The following is a 14,778-nucleotide window of genomic DNA, read 5'->3' on the forward strand; positions in this document are numbered from 1 at the left end:
AGCTCCAGGCGTGGGGGGCACAGGCAGGGTCCTATTATCAGCTGCAGGTGTGGGGGGCACAGGCAGGGGCCTTTATTGGCTGGAGGTTTGGGGGGCACAGACGGGGTCCTATTATCAGCTCCAGGTGTGGGGGGCACAGACGGGGTCCTATTATCGGCTGGAGCTGTGAGGGGCACAGCTGGGGTGCTATTTCCGGCTGGGAGCCCTATTTCTGGCTGGGGGGGCACTGTGGGGTGCTATATTTGGTTGGAGGTATGGGTGGCACAGGCAGGGTGCTATTTCTGGCTGGGGGGCCCTGCGGGGTATTATCAGCTGAGGGCACAGGTGGGGTGCTATTTCCATCTGGGGTGCCCTATTTCCGGCTGGGGGGCCCGGCTCACCTGCAACACCTCGTAGATGGCCTTCCTGTACATGGGCTGCTTGCTGTACGTGGCTTGGTGGAAGGTGTTGGTGAAGGAGCTGAGGGCCATGAGCTTCTCCACGCAGACCTGCCGGACATTATACCGTTATAATCATCGCTCGGGGTCTCCTCCTCATGGGCGGTGTGACAACTTACTCACCACAGAGAACTTGCCATCTCCAAACCACATGACCCAGCGCGTCCCCTCCGCCGCCCGGCTGCGTCCCGTCATCCACCATGACACAATGCGTCCTGGCCACCAGGAGAAGCCTCGGAGCTTCCCCCAGACCAGCTCCCCGATGCCGAAGCCTCGCCCGTCCTGCGGGATACAAGAGGGGGCGCTAATCTCCAGTCACATCTACAGCTGGCATGCACTACTACTCGCATCATCCCCTGACCTCATACTCCGCATCATCATCTGCTGACTTGGAGGTGTTGTTATCCACGACATCGGCCACCACGGGCTCAGGAGTGGTGGCCACGGTGGGGGAGGCCGGGTCTGTGGGCTGCTGGGAGGCCGGCGGGGAGCTCTCCTCTTCCTTCTGGGGGTTGCTGGACACTGTCTCCTCCATGGCGTTGATCACAGCGACCAGCTGCTGCTTCTTCTCAGCCTGCGGACAAAGGAAATGGGTTCAGTGAAGGACGACACCGGAGGACATCGGCGGGCGCCCACCAGAGAAGACCGTTCCCCTGAGCCAGGAGCCCACCCGTAAAGTCACCCCAGTAACATCAGCCGCACAGACCCTCCGATCCGCGCTCCCAAGGAGCCCACCAGACAAGTCAGGGATAAAGCTAAAGGCCAAGGAGCCCACCAGACAGGTCAGAGTAAAGCAGGGTTAGGTTATGAAAAAAAAAACAGCTCAAGCTCTGAACATCTCTCGGAGCTCCGTTTAATCTGTCATCCAAAACTAGAAGGAGTATGGCACAACTGCAAACCTACCAAGACATGGCCGTCGTCCTAACCTGATATACCAAGCAAGGAGAACACTAATTAGAGAAGCAGCCAAGAGGCCAATGGTAACTCTGGAGGAGCTGCAGAGACCCACAGCTCAGGTGGGTTGATCTGTCCATAGAAAAACTATTAGTCGTCTACTCCACAAATCTCGCCTTTATGGAAGAGTGGAAAGAAGAAAGACATTTTTGAAAGTTCAGTTTGCAGTTTGTAGAAATCCATGTAGGAGACACAGTGAGCATGTGGAAGAAGGGGCTCTGGTCAGATGAGACCAAAGGAAAATGCTATGTGTGATGGAAAACGAACACTGCACATCACCTCGAAAACACCATCCCCACCATCACACATAGTGGCGGCAGCATCCTGCTGTGGGGAGGCTTCTCTTCAGCAGGGGCAGGAGAGCTGGTCAGAGGTGATGGGAAGATAAATAGAGATAAATACAGGACAATCCTGGAGGAAAACCTGTTAGAGGCTGCAGGAGACCTGAGACTGGGGCGTAAGTTCGCCTTCCAGCAGGACAACAGCCCTCAACATCCTGCAGAGCCACAATGGAGGGCTCAGATCAGAGCATATTCCTGTGTGTGAACGGCGCAGTCACAGTCCAGACCCAAATCCCAGAGAAGCTGTGACAAGACCTGAAAGCATGTGCAAAGCTGGAGAGGCAGACCCCAAAAGACTACAGGGAAAGCTGGAGAGACAGACCCCAAAAGACTACAGGGAAAGCTGGAGAGGCAGACCCCAAAAGACTACAGGGAAAGCTGGAGAGACAGACCCCAAAAGACTACAGGGAAAGCTGGAGAGACAGACCCCAAAAGACTACAGGGAAAGCTGGAGAGGCAGACCCCAAAAGACTACAGGGAAAGCTGGAGAGACAGACCCCAAAAGACTACAGGGAAAGCTGGAGAGACAGACCCCAAAAGACTACAGGGAAAGCTGGAGAGACAGACCCCAAAAGACTACAGGGAAAGCTGGAGAGACAGACCCCAAAAGACTGCAGGGAAAGCTGGAGAGACAGACCCCAAAAGACTACAGGGAAAGCTGGAGAGACAGACCCCAAAAGACTACAGGGAAAGCTGGAGAGACAGACCCCAAAAGACTACAGGGAAAGCTGGAGAGGCAGACCCCAAAAGACTACAGGGAAAGCTGGAGAGACAGACCCCAAAAGACTACAGGGAAAGCTGGAGAGACAGACCCCAAAAGACTGCAGGGAAAGCTGGAGAGACAGACCCCAAAAGACTACAGGGAAAGCTGGGGAGACAGACCCCAAAAGACTACAGGGAAAGATGGAGAGACAGACCCCAAAAGACTACAGGGAAAGCTGGAGAGACAGACCCCAAAAGACTACAGGGAAAGCTGGAGAGACAGACCCCAAAAGACTACAGGGAAAGCTGGAGAGACAGACCCCAAAAGACTACAGGGAAAGCTGGAGAGACAGACCCCAAAAGACTACAGGGAAAGCTGGAGAGACAGACCCCAAAAGACTACAGGGAAAGCTGGAGAGACAGACCCCAAAAGACTACAGGGAAAGCTGGAGAGACAGACCCCAAAAGACTGCAGGGAAAGCTGGAGAGACAGACCCCAAAAGACTACAGGGAAAGCTGGAGAGACAGACCCCAAAAGACTACAGGGAAAGCTGGAGAGACAGACCCCAAAAGACTACAGGGAAAGCTGGAGAGACAGACCCCAAAAGACTACAGGGAAAGCTGGAGAGACAGACCCCAAAAGACTGCAGGGAAAGCTGGAGAGACAGACCCCAAAAGACTGCAGGGAAAGCTGGAGAGACAGACCCCAAAAGACTGCAGGGAAAGCTGGAGAGACAGACCCCAAAAGACTGCAGCAGGAATTGCAGCAAGGTGGTCCTACGAAGTACGGACTCGGGGGCTGAAGACTAATGCACGGAACAATTGTCAGATTTGTATTTGTATCATAATTTGTAACCCCGGTATCGTTTCCTTTCTTACATACTTGTCACTTTGTGTCACAGAAAATCCTGATAAAATACATTACTGTAGGTTTGTGGGTGTAATGTGGAAAACATGGAAAAGTTGATGGGGTGTGAAGAGTTTTTCAATCACTGTATTTAACCCCTTTCCGTCATGTGCTGTACATGTACGGTGCATGTCGTGTCTCTCCCTTCGGCGCGGGCTCCGGCGCTGAGCCCGCACCTTTCCAGGGACATGAGAGCTGATCTGATCATGTGCCCCTAACAGCCGCGGGTGCAATCGCGATGCACCGGTGACTATTAACATGTTAAATGCCGCTGTCTATCTCCGACATGGCCGCGGCAGAAGGACGTTGTAAGTCCCGCCCATCGGCACCCGTGTAACATGACCGCAGGTCGCTGGTGGGTTGGCATGACAACCCGGTGTCTGCAGGTAACATTGCCATGATGCTATGAGCGCCACCTAGTGGTCGGAGCTCGTAGCCAGCGAGCATTTCTGCTACACACAGCGATCGGATGATCGCAGCTTCTAGTCCCCCAGTAGCGGCAGGACCCCCGGTAACAGCAGTACTCGCTGCAGGGGCCCCTTGTACAAGAAGTAGCAGCCGTAGCCCCACAGAATTGTCATTTTACCAGACTGCTCGCTGACTGACACCAGGAGACAAGAAAGCTCTGGCTGTGCTCGCTGAACGTCTCAGCAGAGGCCTATTAGTGATCAGGAGAGTCCTAAGGCCAAAGGAGAGGGTCTACAGGGCCAAAGGAGAGAGACCTCAGGGCCAAAAGAGAGAGCATCCACAGGGTCAAAAGAGAGAGCATCCACAGGGTCAAAAGAGAGAGCATCCACAGGGTCAAAAGAGAGAGACCTCAGGGCCAAAAGAGAGAGACCTCAGGGCCAAAAGAGAGAGCATCCACAGGGTCAAAAGAGAGAGCATCCACAGGGTCAAAAGAGAGAGCATCCACAGGGTCAAAAGAGAGAGACCTCAGGGCCAAAAGAGAGAGACCTCAGGGCCAAAAGAGAGCATCTACAGGGTCAAAAGAGAGAGCATCCACAGAGTCAAAAGAGAGAGCATCCACAGGGTCAAAAGAGAGAGCATCTACAAGGTCAAAAGCGAGAGCGACCTCAGGGCCAAAAGAGAGAGACCTCAGGGCCAAAAGAGAGAGCATCCACAGGGTCAAAAGAGAGAGCATCCACAGGGTCAAAAGAGAGAGCATCCACAGGGTCAAAAGAGAGAGCATCCACAGGGTCAAAAGAGAGAGAGACCTCAGGGCCAAAAGAGAGAGCATCCACAGGGTCAAAAGAGAGAGCATCCACAGGGTCAAAAGAGAGAGCATCCACAGGGTCAAAAGAGAGAGCATCCACAGGGTAAAAAGAGAGAGACCTCAGGGCCAAAAGAGAGAGACCTCAGGGCCAAAAGAGAGAGCATCCACAGGGTCAAAAGAGAGAGCATCCACAGGGTCAAAAGAGAGAGCATCCACAGGGTCAAAAGAGAGAGCATCCACAGGGTCAAAAGAGAGAGCATCCACAGGGTCAAAAGAGAGAGCGACTTCAGGGCCAAAAGAGAGAGCATCCACAGGGTCAAAAGAGAGAGCATCTACAAGGTCAAAAGCGAGAGCGACCTCAGGGCCAAAAGAGAGAGACCTCAGGCCCAAAAGAGAGAGCATCCACAGGGTCAAAAGAGAGAGCATCCACAGGGTTAAAAGAGAGAGCATCTACAAGGTCAAAAGCGAGAGCGACTTCAGGGCCAAAAGAGAGAGCATCCGCAGGGTCAAAAGAGAGAGCATCTACAAGGTCAAAAGCGAGAGCGACCTCAGGGCCAAAAGAGAGAGACCTCAGGGCCAAAAGAGAGAGCATCCACAGGGTCAAAAGAGATAGCATCCACAGGGTCAAAAGAGAGAGCATCCACAGGGTCAAAAGAGAGAGCATCTACAATGTCAAAAGCGAGAGCGACTTCAGGGCCAAAAGAGAGAGCATCCGCAGGGTCAAAAGAGAGAGCATCTACAAGGCCAAAAGAGAGAGCATCCGCATGGTCAAAAGAGAGAGCATCCACAGGGTCAAAAGAGAGAGCATCTACAAGGTCAAAAGAGAGAGCGACCTCAGGGCCAAAAGAGAGAGCATCCGCAGGGTCAAAAGAGAGAGACCTCAGGGCCAAAAGAGAGCATCTACAGGGTCAAAAGAGAGAGCATCTACAGGGTCAAAAGAGAGACCACAGGGTCAAAAGAGAGAGACCTCAGGGCCAAAAGAGAGAGCATCCACAGGGTCAAAAGAGAGAGCATCCACAGGGTCAAAAGAGAGAGCATCCACAGGGTCAAAAGAGAGACCTCAGGGTCAAAAGAGAGACCTCAGGGTCAAAAGAGAGACCTCAGGGTCAAAAGAGAGAGAGACCTCAGGGTCAAAAGAGAGAGCATCCACAGGGTCAAAAGAGAGAGCATCCACAGGGTCAAAAGAGAGAGAGACCTCAGGGTCAAAAGCGAGAGAGACCTCAGGGTCAAAAGCGAGAGCGACTTCAGGGTCAAAAGAGAGAGCGACCTCAGGGTCAAAAGCGAGAGCGACCTCAGGGTCAAAAGCGAGAGCGACCTCAGGGTCAAAAGACAGAGACCTCAGGGTCAAAAGACAGAGCATCCACAGGGTCAAAAGACAGAGCATCCACAGGGTCAAAAGCGAGAGAGACCTCAGGGTCAAAAGAGAGAGAGAGACGTCAGGGTCAAAAGAGAGAGAGAGACCTCAGGGTCAAAAGAGAGAGAGAGACCTCAGGGTCAAAAGAGAGAGAGACCTCAGGGTCAAAAGCGAGAGCGACTTCAGGGTCAAAAGAGAGAGCGACCTCAGGGTCAAAAGCGAGAGCGACCTCAGGGTCAAAAGACAGAGACCTCAGGGTCAAAAGACAGAGACCTCAGGGTCAAAAGACAGAGCATCCACAGGGTCAAAAGCGAGAGAGACCTCAGGGTCAAAAGCGAGAGAGACCTCAGGGTCAAAAGAGAGACCTCAGGGTCAAAAGAGAGAGAGACCTCAGGGTCAAAAGAGAGAGAGACCTCAGGGTCAAAAGAGAGAGAGACCTCAGGGTCAAAAGAGAGAGAGACCTCAGGGTCAAAAGAGAGAGAGACCTCAGGGTCAAAAGAGAGAGAGACCTCAGGGTCAAAAGAGAGAGATACCTCAGGGTCAAAAGCAAGAGCGACTTCAGGGTCAAAAGCGAGAGACCTCTTGGAGTTTGTGTGGCCAGTATATGTGAGTGTACAGCAAGTGAGGTATGGATTACACAAGGTCAATGGTTGAGCGAGAGGACACCAGGCAGGGGACACAGAAGTGATAACCCACAGGACTCCAGGTGTAACTCCTCATTTCCCCAGACCATCAGGGGTGCTGATACTAACTTCCTAATTCCCCAGACAACCAGGGGTGCTAACATTAACTCCCTACTTCCCCAAGCCACCAGGGGTGCTGACATTAACTCCCTACTTCCTCAGGAGTGCTGACAATAACTCTCTACTTCCTCAGGGGTGCTGACATTAACTCCCTACTTCCCCAGGGGTGCTGACATTAACTCCCTACTTCCCCAGGGGTGCTGACATTAACTCCCTACTTCCCCAGGGGTGCTGACATTAACTCCTCATTGCCCCAGGTTTCTAGGGGTGCTGACATTAAGCCCTACTTCTCCAGACCATCAGGGGTGCTGACATTAACTCCCTACTTCCCTAAGCCACCAGGGGTGCTGACATTAACTCCTCACTGTCCCAGGTCACCAGGGGTGCTGACATTAACTCCCTACTTCCCCAAGCCACCAGGGGTGCTGACAATAACTCCCTACTTCCTCAGGAGTGCTGACAATAACTCTCTACTTCCTCAGGAGTGCTGACAATAACTCCCTACTTACCCAGGTCCCCAAGGGTGCTGACATTAACTCCCTACTTCCCCAGGAGTGCTGACAATTACTCCCTACTTACCCAGGTCCCCAAGGGTGCTGACATTAACTCCCTACTTGTCCAGGACACCAGGGGTGCTGACAATAACTCCCTACTTCCCTAAACCACCAGGAGTGCTGACATTAACTCCCTACTACCCCAGGCCATCAGAGGTGCTGACATTAGCTCCTCACCTCCCCAGACGACCAGGGTGCTGACATTAACTCCCTACTTCCCCAGAGGTGCTGACAATAACTACCTACTTCCCCAGGGGTGCTGACAATAACTCCCTACTTCCCCAGGGGTGCTGACAATAATTCCCTACTTCCACAGGGATGCTGACAATAACTCCCTACTTCCCCAGGGGTGCTGACAATAACTCCCTACTTCCCCAGAGGTGCTGACAATAATTCCCTACTTCCACAGGGATGCTGACAATAACTCCCTACTTCCCCAGGGATGCTGATAATAACTCCCTACTTCCCCAGGGGTGCTGACAATAACTCCCTACTTCCCCAGGGATGCTGATAATAACTCCCTACTTCCCCAGAGGTGCTGACAATAACTACCTACTTCCCCAGGGGTGCTGACAATAACTCCCTACTTCCCCAGGGGTGCTGACAATAATTCCCTACTTCCACAGGGATGCTGACAATAACTCCCTACTTCCCCAGGGGTGCTGACAATAACTCCCTACTTCCCCAGAGGTGCTGACAATAATTCCCTACTTCCACAGGGATGCTGACAATAACTCCCTACTTCCCCAGGGATGCTGATAATAACTCCCTACTTCCCCAGGGGTGCTGACAATAACTCCCTACTTCCCCAGGGATGCTGATAATAACTCCCTACTTCCCCAGGGTGCTGACATTAACTCCCTACTTCCCCAGAGGTGCTGACAATAACTACCTACTTCCCCAGGGGTGCTGACAATAACTCCCTACTTCCCCAGAGGTGCTGACAATAACTCCCTACTTCCCCAGGGGTGCTGACAATAACTCCCTACTTCCCCAGGGATGCTGACATTAACTCCCTACTTCCCCAGAGGTGCTGACAATAATTCCCTACTTCCCCAGAGGTGCTGACAATAATTCCCTACTTCCCCAGGGATGCTGATAATAACTCCCTACTTCCCCAGGGGTGCTGACATTAACTCCTTACTTCCCCAGGAGTGGTGACATTAACTCTAACTCACTACCCCAGGCCACCAGGGGTGCTGACAATCATTTCTTTGTAGCAGGGTAGCCTCAAGTAGCTGACTATTGCTGCAGACAATCACTGACACGTTCTACCCTTCTGTATAATTAGCAGACATCACAGGGTTACCGCCCCAGCAGTCATCTGCCCGATCCAACCCGGCAGGTTACACTACACATCACACTGTCCTCACAGCTCCCCCAGCGGTGCACACAGGGATGGCAGCATAAATCCCCCCCTGGTGGCCGCAGGCGGGCGGTGCAGGGAGCAGACATGTGGCCGCTCGGCCATAACTCCCTGTAACCAGTCACTGCTGGGGATCCGGGTCCTTATCAGGGGCCCCTGTGCACACGGCAGCGGGGAGCCAGGGGCCACACAGCTGGTGTAACCTGAGCCCAGTGCAGGCCCAGCCCGAGCTGCAGCACATAGTGAGGGTCATACTGCACCTCTGCTGTGGCCGGCGCCATACTCCTCCTGCCCATGGTCCTCGGAGCTGTGCTGCACAGAGCTGCTGCTTCTCCACAGCCCGAGCTCCAGAGCGGCACTCCTCCTCCAGAGCTGCGGGAAACTTCCAGCCAATCACAGGCCGGGACCCTGCAGCTCCTCACTGCCCCTGACACGAGGTCTGGGGGACCCCAACCCCTGACAGGAGGAGGATGGGGGCTGTAGTCACTGCAAGACTGAGGAGGATGGGGGCTGTAGTTACTGCAAGACTGAGGAGGATGGGGGCTGTAGTCACTGCAAGACTGAGGAGGATGGGGGCTGTAGTTACCATAAGAGGTGAGGAGGATGGGGGCTGTAGTTACCATAAGAGGTGAAGAGGATGGGGGCTGTAGTTACCATAAGAGGTGAGGAGGATGGGGGCTGTAGTTACCATAAGAGGTGAGGAGGATGGAGGCTGTAGTACTAGTAGGAATTAATGTAGTCATTCCCAGAAGAGGACGTTTACTCTCATCATCCCCATTTTCAGCATGGCACTGATAATACAGGGGGTGGTAGTCAGCCACAGATTTCTGTTTTTTTTTATTATGAATTTTATTGCAACTTCTGGATTATCCAACAGAAAAGCAGGAGCCGCCCCCCCCCCTGACCTCGGGAGCCCCCCCAGCACCAGGAGCCCCCCCAGCACCAGGAGCCCCCCCAGCACCAGGAGCCCCCCAGCACCAGGAGCTCCCCCCACCACCAGGAGCCCCCCAGCACCAGGAGCCCCCCACCAACAGGAGCCCCCCCAGCACCAGGAGCCCCCCAGCACCAGGAGCCCCCCAGCACCAGGAGCCCCCCACCAACAGGAGCCCCCCCAGCACCAGGAGCCCCCCAGCACCAGGAGCCCCCCAGCACCAGGAGCCCCCCAGCACCAGGAGCCCCTCCAACATTAGGAGCACCTCCAACATTAGGAGCCCCTCCGACACCAGCAGCCCCCCCAGCACCAGGAGCCCCCCGACATCAGGAGAGGAGAGATCTCAAGGTCTGAGGGGGAAGCCATTCTGGATTATGAGATGGCAGATTATCGGCCCCCAGCTCCAGTCACTGTGGGGGGGTCCTCGGGGTGATTTATGGCCGGAGTGTAATCTCCAGGATCCAGCTTCATTTCCCACCATCACTGCAGTCACCGCGGCGACCACAACCCATAATTCACTTCAGCAACAAACAGTCTCCGAGGAAACAGGAAGCCACAAATGTGGAGGGTCAGCGGCCGGGTCACAGGGGGAACCAATCATAGGGGGGCACTGCTCCGGGACACCAATCATAGGGGGGGCACCGCTCCAGGACACCAATCATAGGGGGGGCACCGCTCTGGGACACCAATCATAGGGGGAGCACCGCTCCAGGACACCAATCATAGGGGGGGCACTGCTCCAGGACACCAATCATAGGGGGGGCACTGCTCCGGGACACCAATCATAGGGGGGCACTGCTCCAGGACACCAATCATAGGGGGGCACTGCTCCAGGACACCAATCATAGGGGGGCACTGCTCCAGGACACCAATCATAGGGGGGGCACTGCTCCAGGACACCAATCATAGGGGGGCACTGCTCCAGGACACCAATCATAGGGGGGCACCGCTCCGGGACACCAATCATAGGGGGGCACTGCTCCGGGACATCAATCATAGGGAGCACCGCTCCGGGACACCAATCATAGGGGGGGCACTGCTCCGGGACACCAATCATAGGGGGGGCACTGCTCCGGGACACCAATCATAGGGAGCACCGCTCCGGGACACCAATCATAGGGGGGCACTGCTCCAGGACACCAATCATAGGGGGGCACTGCTCCAGGACACCAATCATAGGGGGGCACCGCTCCGGGACACCAATCATAGGGGGGCACTGCTCCGGGACATCAATCATAGGGAGCACCGCTCCAGGACATCAATCATAGGGGGAGCACCACTCCGGGACACCAATCATAGGGGGAGCACCACTCTGGGACACCAATCATAGGGGGGCACTGCTCCGGGACACCAATCATAGGGGGAGCACAACTCCGGGACACCAATCATAGGGGGGGGCACCGCTCCGGGACACCAATCATAGGGGGGCACCGCTCCGGGACACCAATCATAGGGAGCACCGCTCCGGGACACCAATCATAGGGGGGGCACTGCTCCGGGACACTAATCATAGGGGGAGCACCACTCCGGGACACCAATCATAGGGGGGCACTGCTCCGGGACACCAATCATAGGGGGAGCACCACTCCGGGACACCAATCATAGGGGGGGCACCGCTCCGGGACACCAATCATAGAGGGGCACCGCTCCGGGACACCAATCATAGGGGGGGCACTGCTCCGGGACATCAATCATAGGGGGGGCACTGCTCCGGGACACCAATCATAGGGGGAGCACTGCTCCGGGTAACCAATCAGAGGGGGGGGGGGCACTGCTCCGGAGATAGCAGGGGGGCACTGCTCCGAGACACCAACCATAGGGGGCACTGTTCTGGGACACCAATCATAGGGATTACCGCTCCGGGACACCAATCATAGGAGGCACCGCTCTGGCATATTAGGGGGGCACAGAGTAGACCGAGCGACACTGACATGTACAGCTACAAGTCGCTTTGGATAAGTCTCTCTGAGTTTTCCACATCTGATCACTGGGATTTTTGCCCATTCCTCAAGGAAAAACTGCTCCAGCTCCTTCAGGTTAGATGTTTCCTCTGGTGAACACCATCTTCACGTCTGACCACAGATTCTGCCTTGGAGTAAGGTCTGGGCTGTGACTCGGACCCTCCAGAACATTTACACGTTTCCCCTTACACTCCTCGAGTGTTGCTTTAGCAGTAGCTTTGGGTCACTGTTTTGTTGGAAGGTGAACCTCCGTCCCAGTCTCAAGTCACTGACAGACTGAAACAGGTTTTGCTCAAGAATATCCCTGTATTTCGCACCATCCATCTTCTCCTCGACTCGGACCATTTTCCCTGTCCCTGCTGCTGAAAAATACGCCAGTCTCTGCTTGGGTACTCTGCCTTCCTTCAGCGTTACATTTGGTCTCTGTGCTGCCTCTCTGATTAATGCCCTCCTTGCCCGGGCTGTGAGTTTTGGTGGGCGCCCTCTCTTGGCAGGTTTGTTGTGGGACCATGTTCTTTCCATTTGATGATAATGCATTTGATGGTGCTCCGTGGGATCATCAGAGATTGGGAGATTTCTTTCTAACCGAACCATGACTTGTACTTTTCAACAACTTTGTCCCTGACTTGCTTGGAGATCTCCTTGGTCTTCATGGCGGTGTCCGGAGACCTCCTTGGTCTTCATGGCGGTGTCCGGAGACCTCCGTGGTCTTCATGGCGGTGTCCGGAGACCTCCTTGGTCTTCATGGCGGTGTCCGGAGACCTCCTTGGTCTTCATGGCGGTGTCCGGAGACCTCCTTGGTCTTCATGGCGGTGTCCGGAGACCTCCTTGGTCTTCATGGCGGTGTCCGGAGACCTCCTTGGTCTTCATGGCGGTGTCCGGAGACCTCCTTGGTCTTCATGGCGGTGTCCGGAGACCTCCTTGGTCTTCATGGCGGTGTCCGGAGACCTCCTTGGTCTTCATGGCGGTGTCCGGAGACCTCCTTGGTCTTCATGGCGGTGTCCGGAGACCTCCTTGGTCTTCATGGCGGTGTCCGGAGACCTCCTTGGTCTTCATGGCGGTGTCCGGAGACCTCCTTGGTCTTCATGGCGGTGTCCGGAGACCTCCTTGGTCTTCATGGCGGTGTCCGGAGACCTCCTTGGTCTTCATGGCGGTGTCCGGAGACCTCCTTGGTCTTCATGGCGGTGTCCGGAGACCTCCTTGGTCTTCATGGCGGTGTCCGGAGACCTCCTTGGTCTTCATGGCGGTGTCCGGAGACCTCCTTGGTCTTCATGGCGGTGTCCGGAGACCTCCTTGGTCTTCATGGCGGTGTCCGGAGACCTCCTTGGTCTTCATGGCGGTGTCCGGAGACCTCCTTGGTCTTCATGGCGGTGTCCGGAGTCCTCCTTGGTCTTCATGGCGGTGTCCGGAGTCCTCCTTGGTCTTCATGGCGGTGTCCGGAGTCCTCCTTGGTCTTCATGGCGGTGTCCGGAGACCTCCTTGGTCTTCATGGCGGTGTCCGGAGACCTCCTTGGTCTTCATGGCGGTGTCCGGAGACCTCCTTGGTCTTCATGGCGGTGTCCGGAGACCTCCTTGGTCTTCATGGCGGTGTCCGGAGACCTCCTTGGTCTTCATGGCGGTGTCCGGAGACCTCCTTGGTCTTCATGGCGGTGTCCGGAGACCTCCTTGGTCTTCATGGCGGTGTCCGGAGACCTCCTTGGTCTTCATGGCGGTGTCCGGAGACCTCCTTGGTCTTCATGGCGGTGTCCGGAGACCTCCTTGGTCTTCATGGCGGTGTCCGGAGACCTCCTTGGTCTTCATGGCGGTGTCCGGAGACCTCCTTGGTCTTCATGGCGGTGTCCGGAGACCTCCTTGGTCTTCATGGCGGTGTCCGGAGACCTCCTTGGTCTTCATGCTGGTGTCCGGAGACCTCCTTGGTCTTCATGCTGGTGTCTGGAGACCTCCTTGGTCTTCATGCTGGTGTCTGGAGACCTCCTTGGTCTTCATGCTGGTGTCTGGAGACCACCTTGGTCTTCATGCTGGTGTCTGGAGACCACCTTGGTCTTCACGCTGGTGTCTGGAGACCTCCTTGGTCTTCACGCTGGTGTCTGGTGACCTACTTGGTCTTCACGCTGGTGTCTGGAGACCTCCTTGGTCTTCACGCTGGTGTCTGGAGACCTCCTTGGTCTTCACGCTGGTGTCTGGAGACCTCCTTGGTCTTCACGCTGGTGTCTGGAGACCTCCTTGGTCTTCACGCTGGTGTCTGGAGACCTCTTTGGTCTTCATGCTGGTGTCTGGAGACCTCCTTGGTCTTTTTATGGTGGTGTTTCGTTAGTGGTGCCTCTTGTTAATGGTATTGCAGCCTCTGTGGCCTTTCAGATAAGGTAAAGTGTATATACTGACAGACATGTGACATTAGATTGTTCACCGGTGGACGTCCTGTCACTAAGCATGGGACTTATCAAGGTAATTGCTTGCACCAGAAATGTTTAGTGGCTTCATAGCAAAAGGGGGTGAATACATATGCACATGACAATTTTTAGTTATTTCAGCCCATAAATGTAATTTATACCTATATTTTTCTCACTTCACCAACTTAGACTATTTAGTGCTGATGCATCAGACACAAATCGGATTCCAAAAATATTTACAAACAGGTAGTAATGTAACAAAATAGGTAAAAAGCCAAAGGGGTGGGGGTGGGTGAATACTTTTGCAAGACACTACAGAATAATACAGATACTGAGAATTACACCCCGTACACAAGACAGGAGAACTGGTACTGTGCAGTGTAGATATACAGAATAATACAGTTACTGAAACACAAACAGCTGACAACACAGCAAAGGACCTCATTGCTGAAAGTTATCAGGAGAAGGTAACAAAAAATGTTCAAGGGAACAGATCTACCATAAAGTACTGAGAGGACGTCATCAAGAAGTGCATTAAATTTGGCACAAAAGTGATATTATCTAGAACTGGATATGCACCAAAAACTGCTGAAAAGACAAAAAGAAGATTGATCTGGGATGCTGCCAAGAGGCCAACAGCAACATTAGAGGAGCTGCCGGAATGTCTGACAAGTCCTGGTTTTGTTCTGCATGTGACAACTATCTCCCATATTCTTCATATGTCTTGCCTGTGGGGTAGGGTGGACAGAAGCCTTTTCTTCTAAAGTAAAAAAATCCAATTCTGGCCATAATTTCAAAAGCTGCAAAGCACACAGTGCACATCACCAGAAGATCACCATCCCCATAGTGAGGCATGGTGGAGACAGCACTGTGCTTTGGAACTGTTTTTCGGTAGCTGGAAGTGGAGATGAAAGGAATTATGAAC

The 14,778-nt window shown here is 54.2% G+C and overlaps 1 protein-coding gene across 5 annotated transcripts in view; it reads right to left on the reverse strand.

The window, feature by feature from the left end:
* The window catches only part of DNMT3A (DNA methyltransferase 3 alpha), a 473,310-nt gene that overhangs the window by 33,561 nt on the left and 424,971 nt on the right, over window positions 1-14,778 (reverse strand). For 4 of the 5 annotated variants that reach the window (XM_073673658.1, XM_073673656.1, XM_073673660.1 and 1 more), the window contains 3 exons: window positions 799-1,011; window positions 561-719; window positions 381-488 (listed from right to left, as the gene is read on the reverse strand). In XM_073673658.1, coding sequence (XP_073529759.1) covers window positions 381-488; window positions 561-719; window positions 799-1,011 — 480 coding nt within the window. Of the gene's footprint in view, window positions 1-380; window positions 489-560; window positions 720-798; window positions 1,012-8,831; window positions 8,934-14,778 lie in introns of those variants that run through there. The other variant, XM_073673659.1, reaches the window with a different exon arrangement.

The sequence above is a fragment of the Phyllobates terribilis genome, unplaced genomic scaffold (genome assembly GCF_046119375.1).
Source record: "Phyllobates terribilis strain yellow unplaced genomic scaffold, ASM4611937v1 Scaffold_3__8_contigs__length_932513732, whole genome shotgun sequence".
In the NCBI taxonomy this organism is placed as follows: Eukaryota; Metazoa; Chordata; class Amphibia; order Anura; family Dendrobatidae; genus Phyllobates; species Phyllobates terribilis.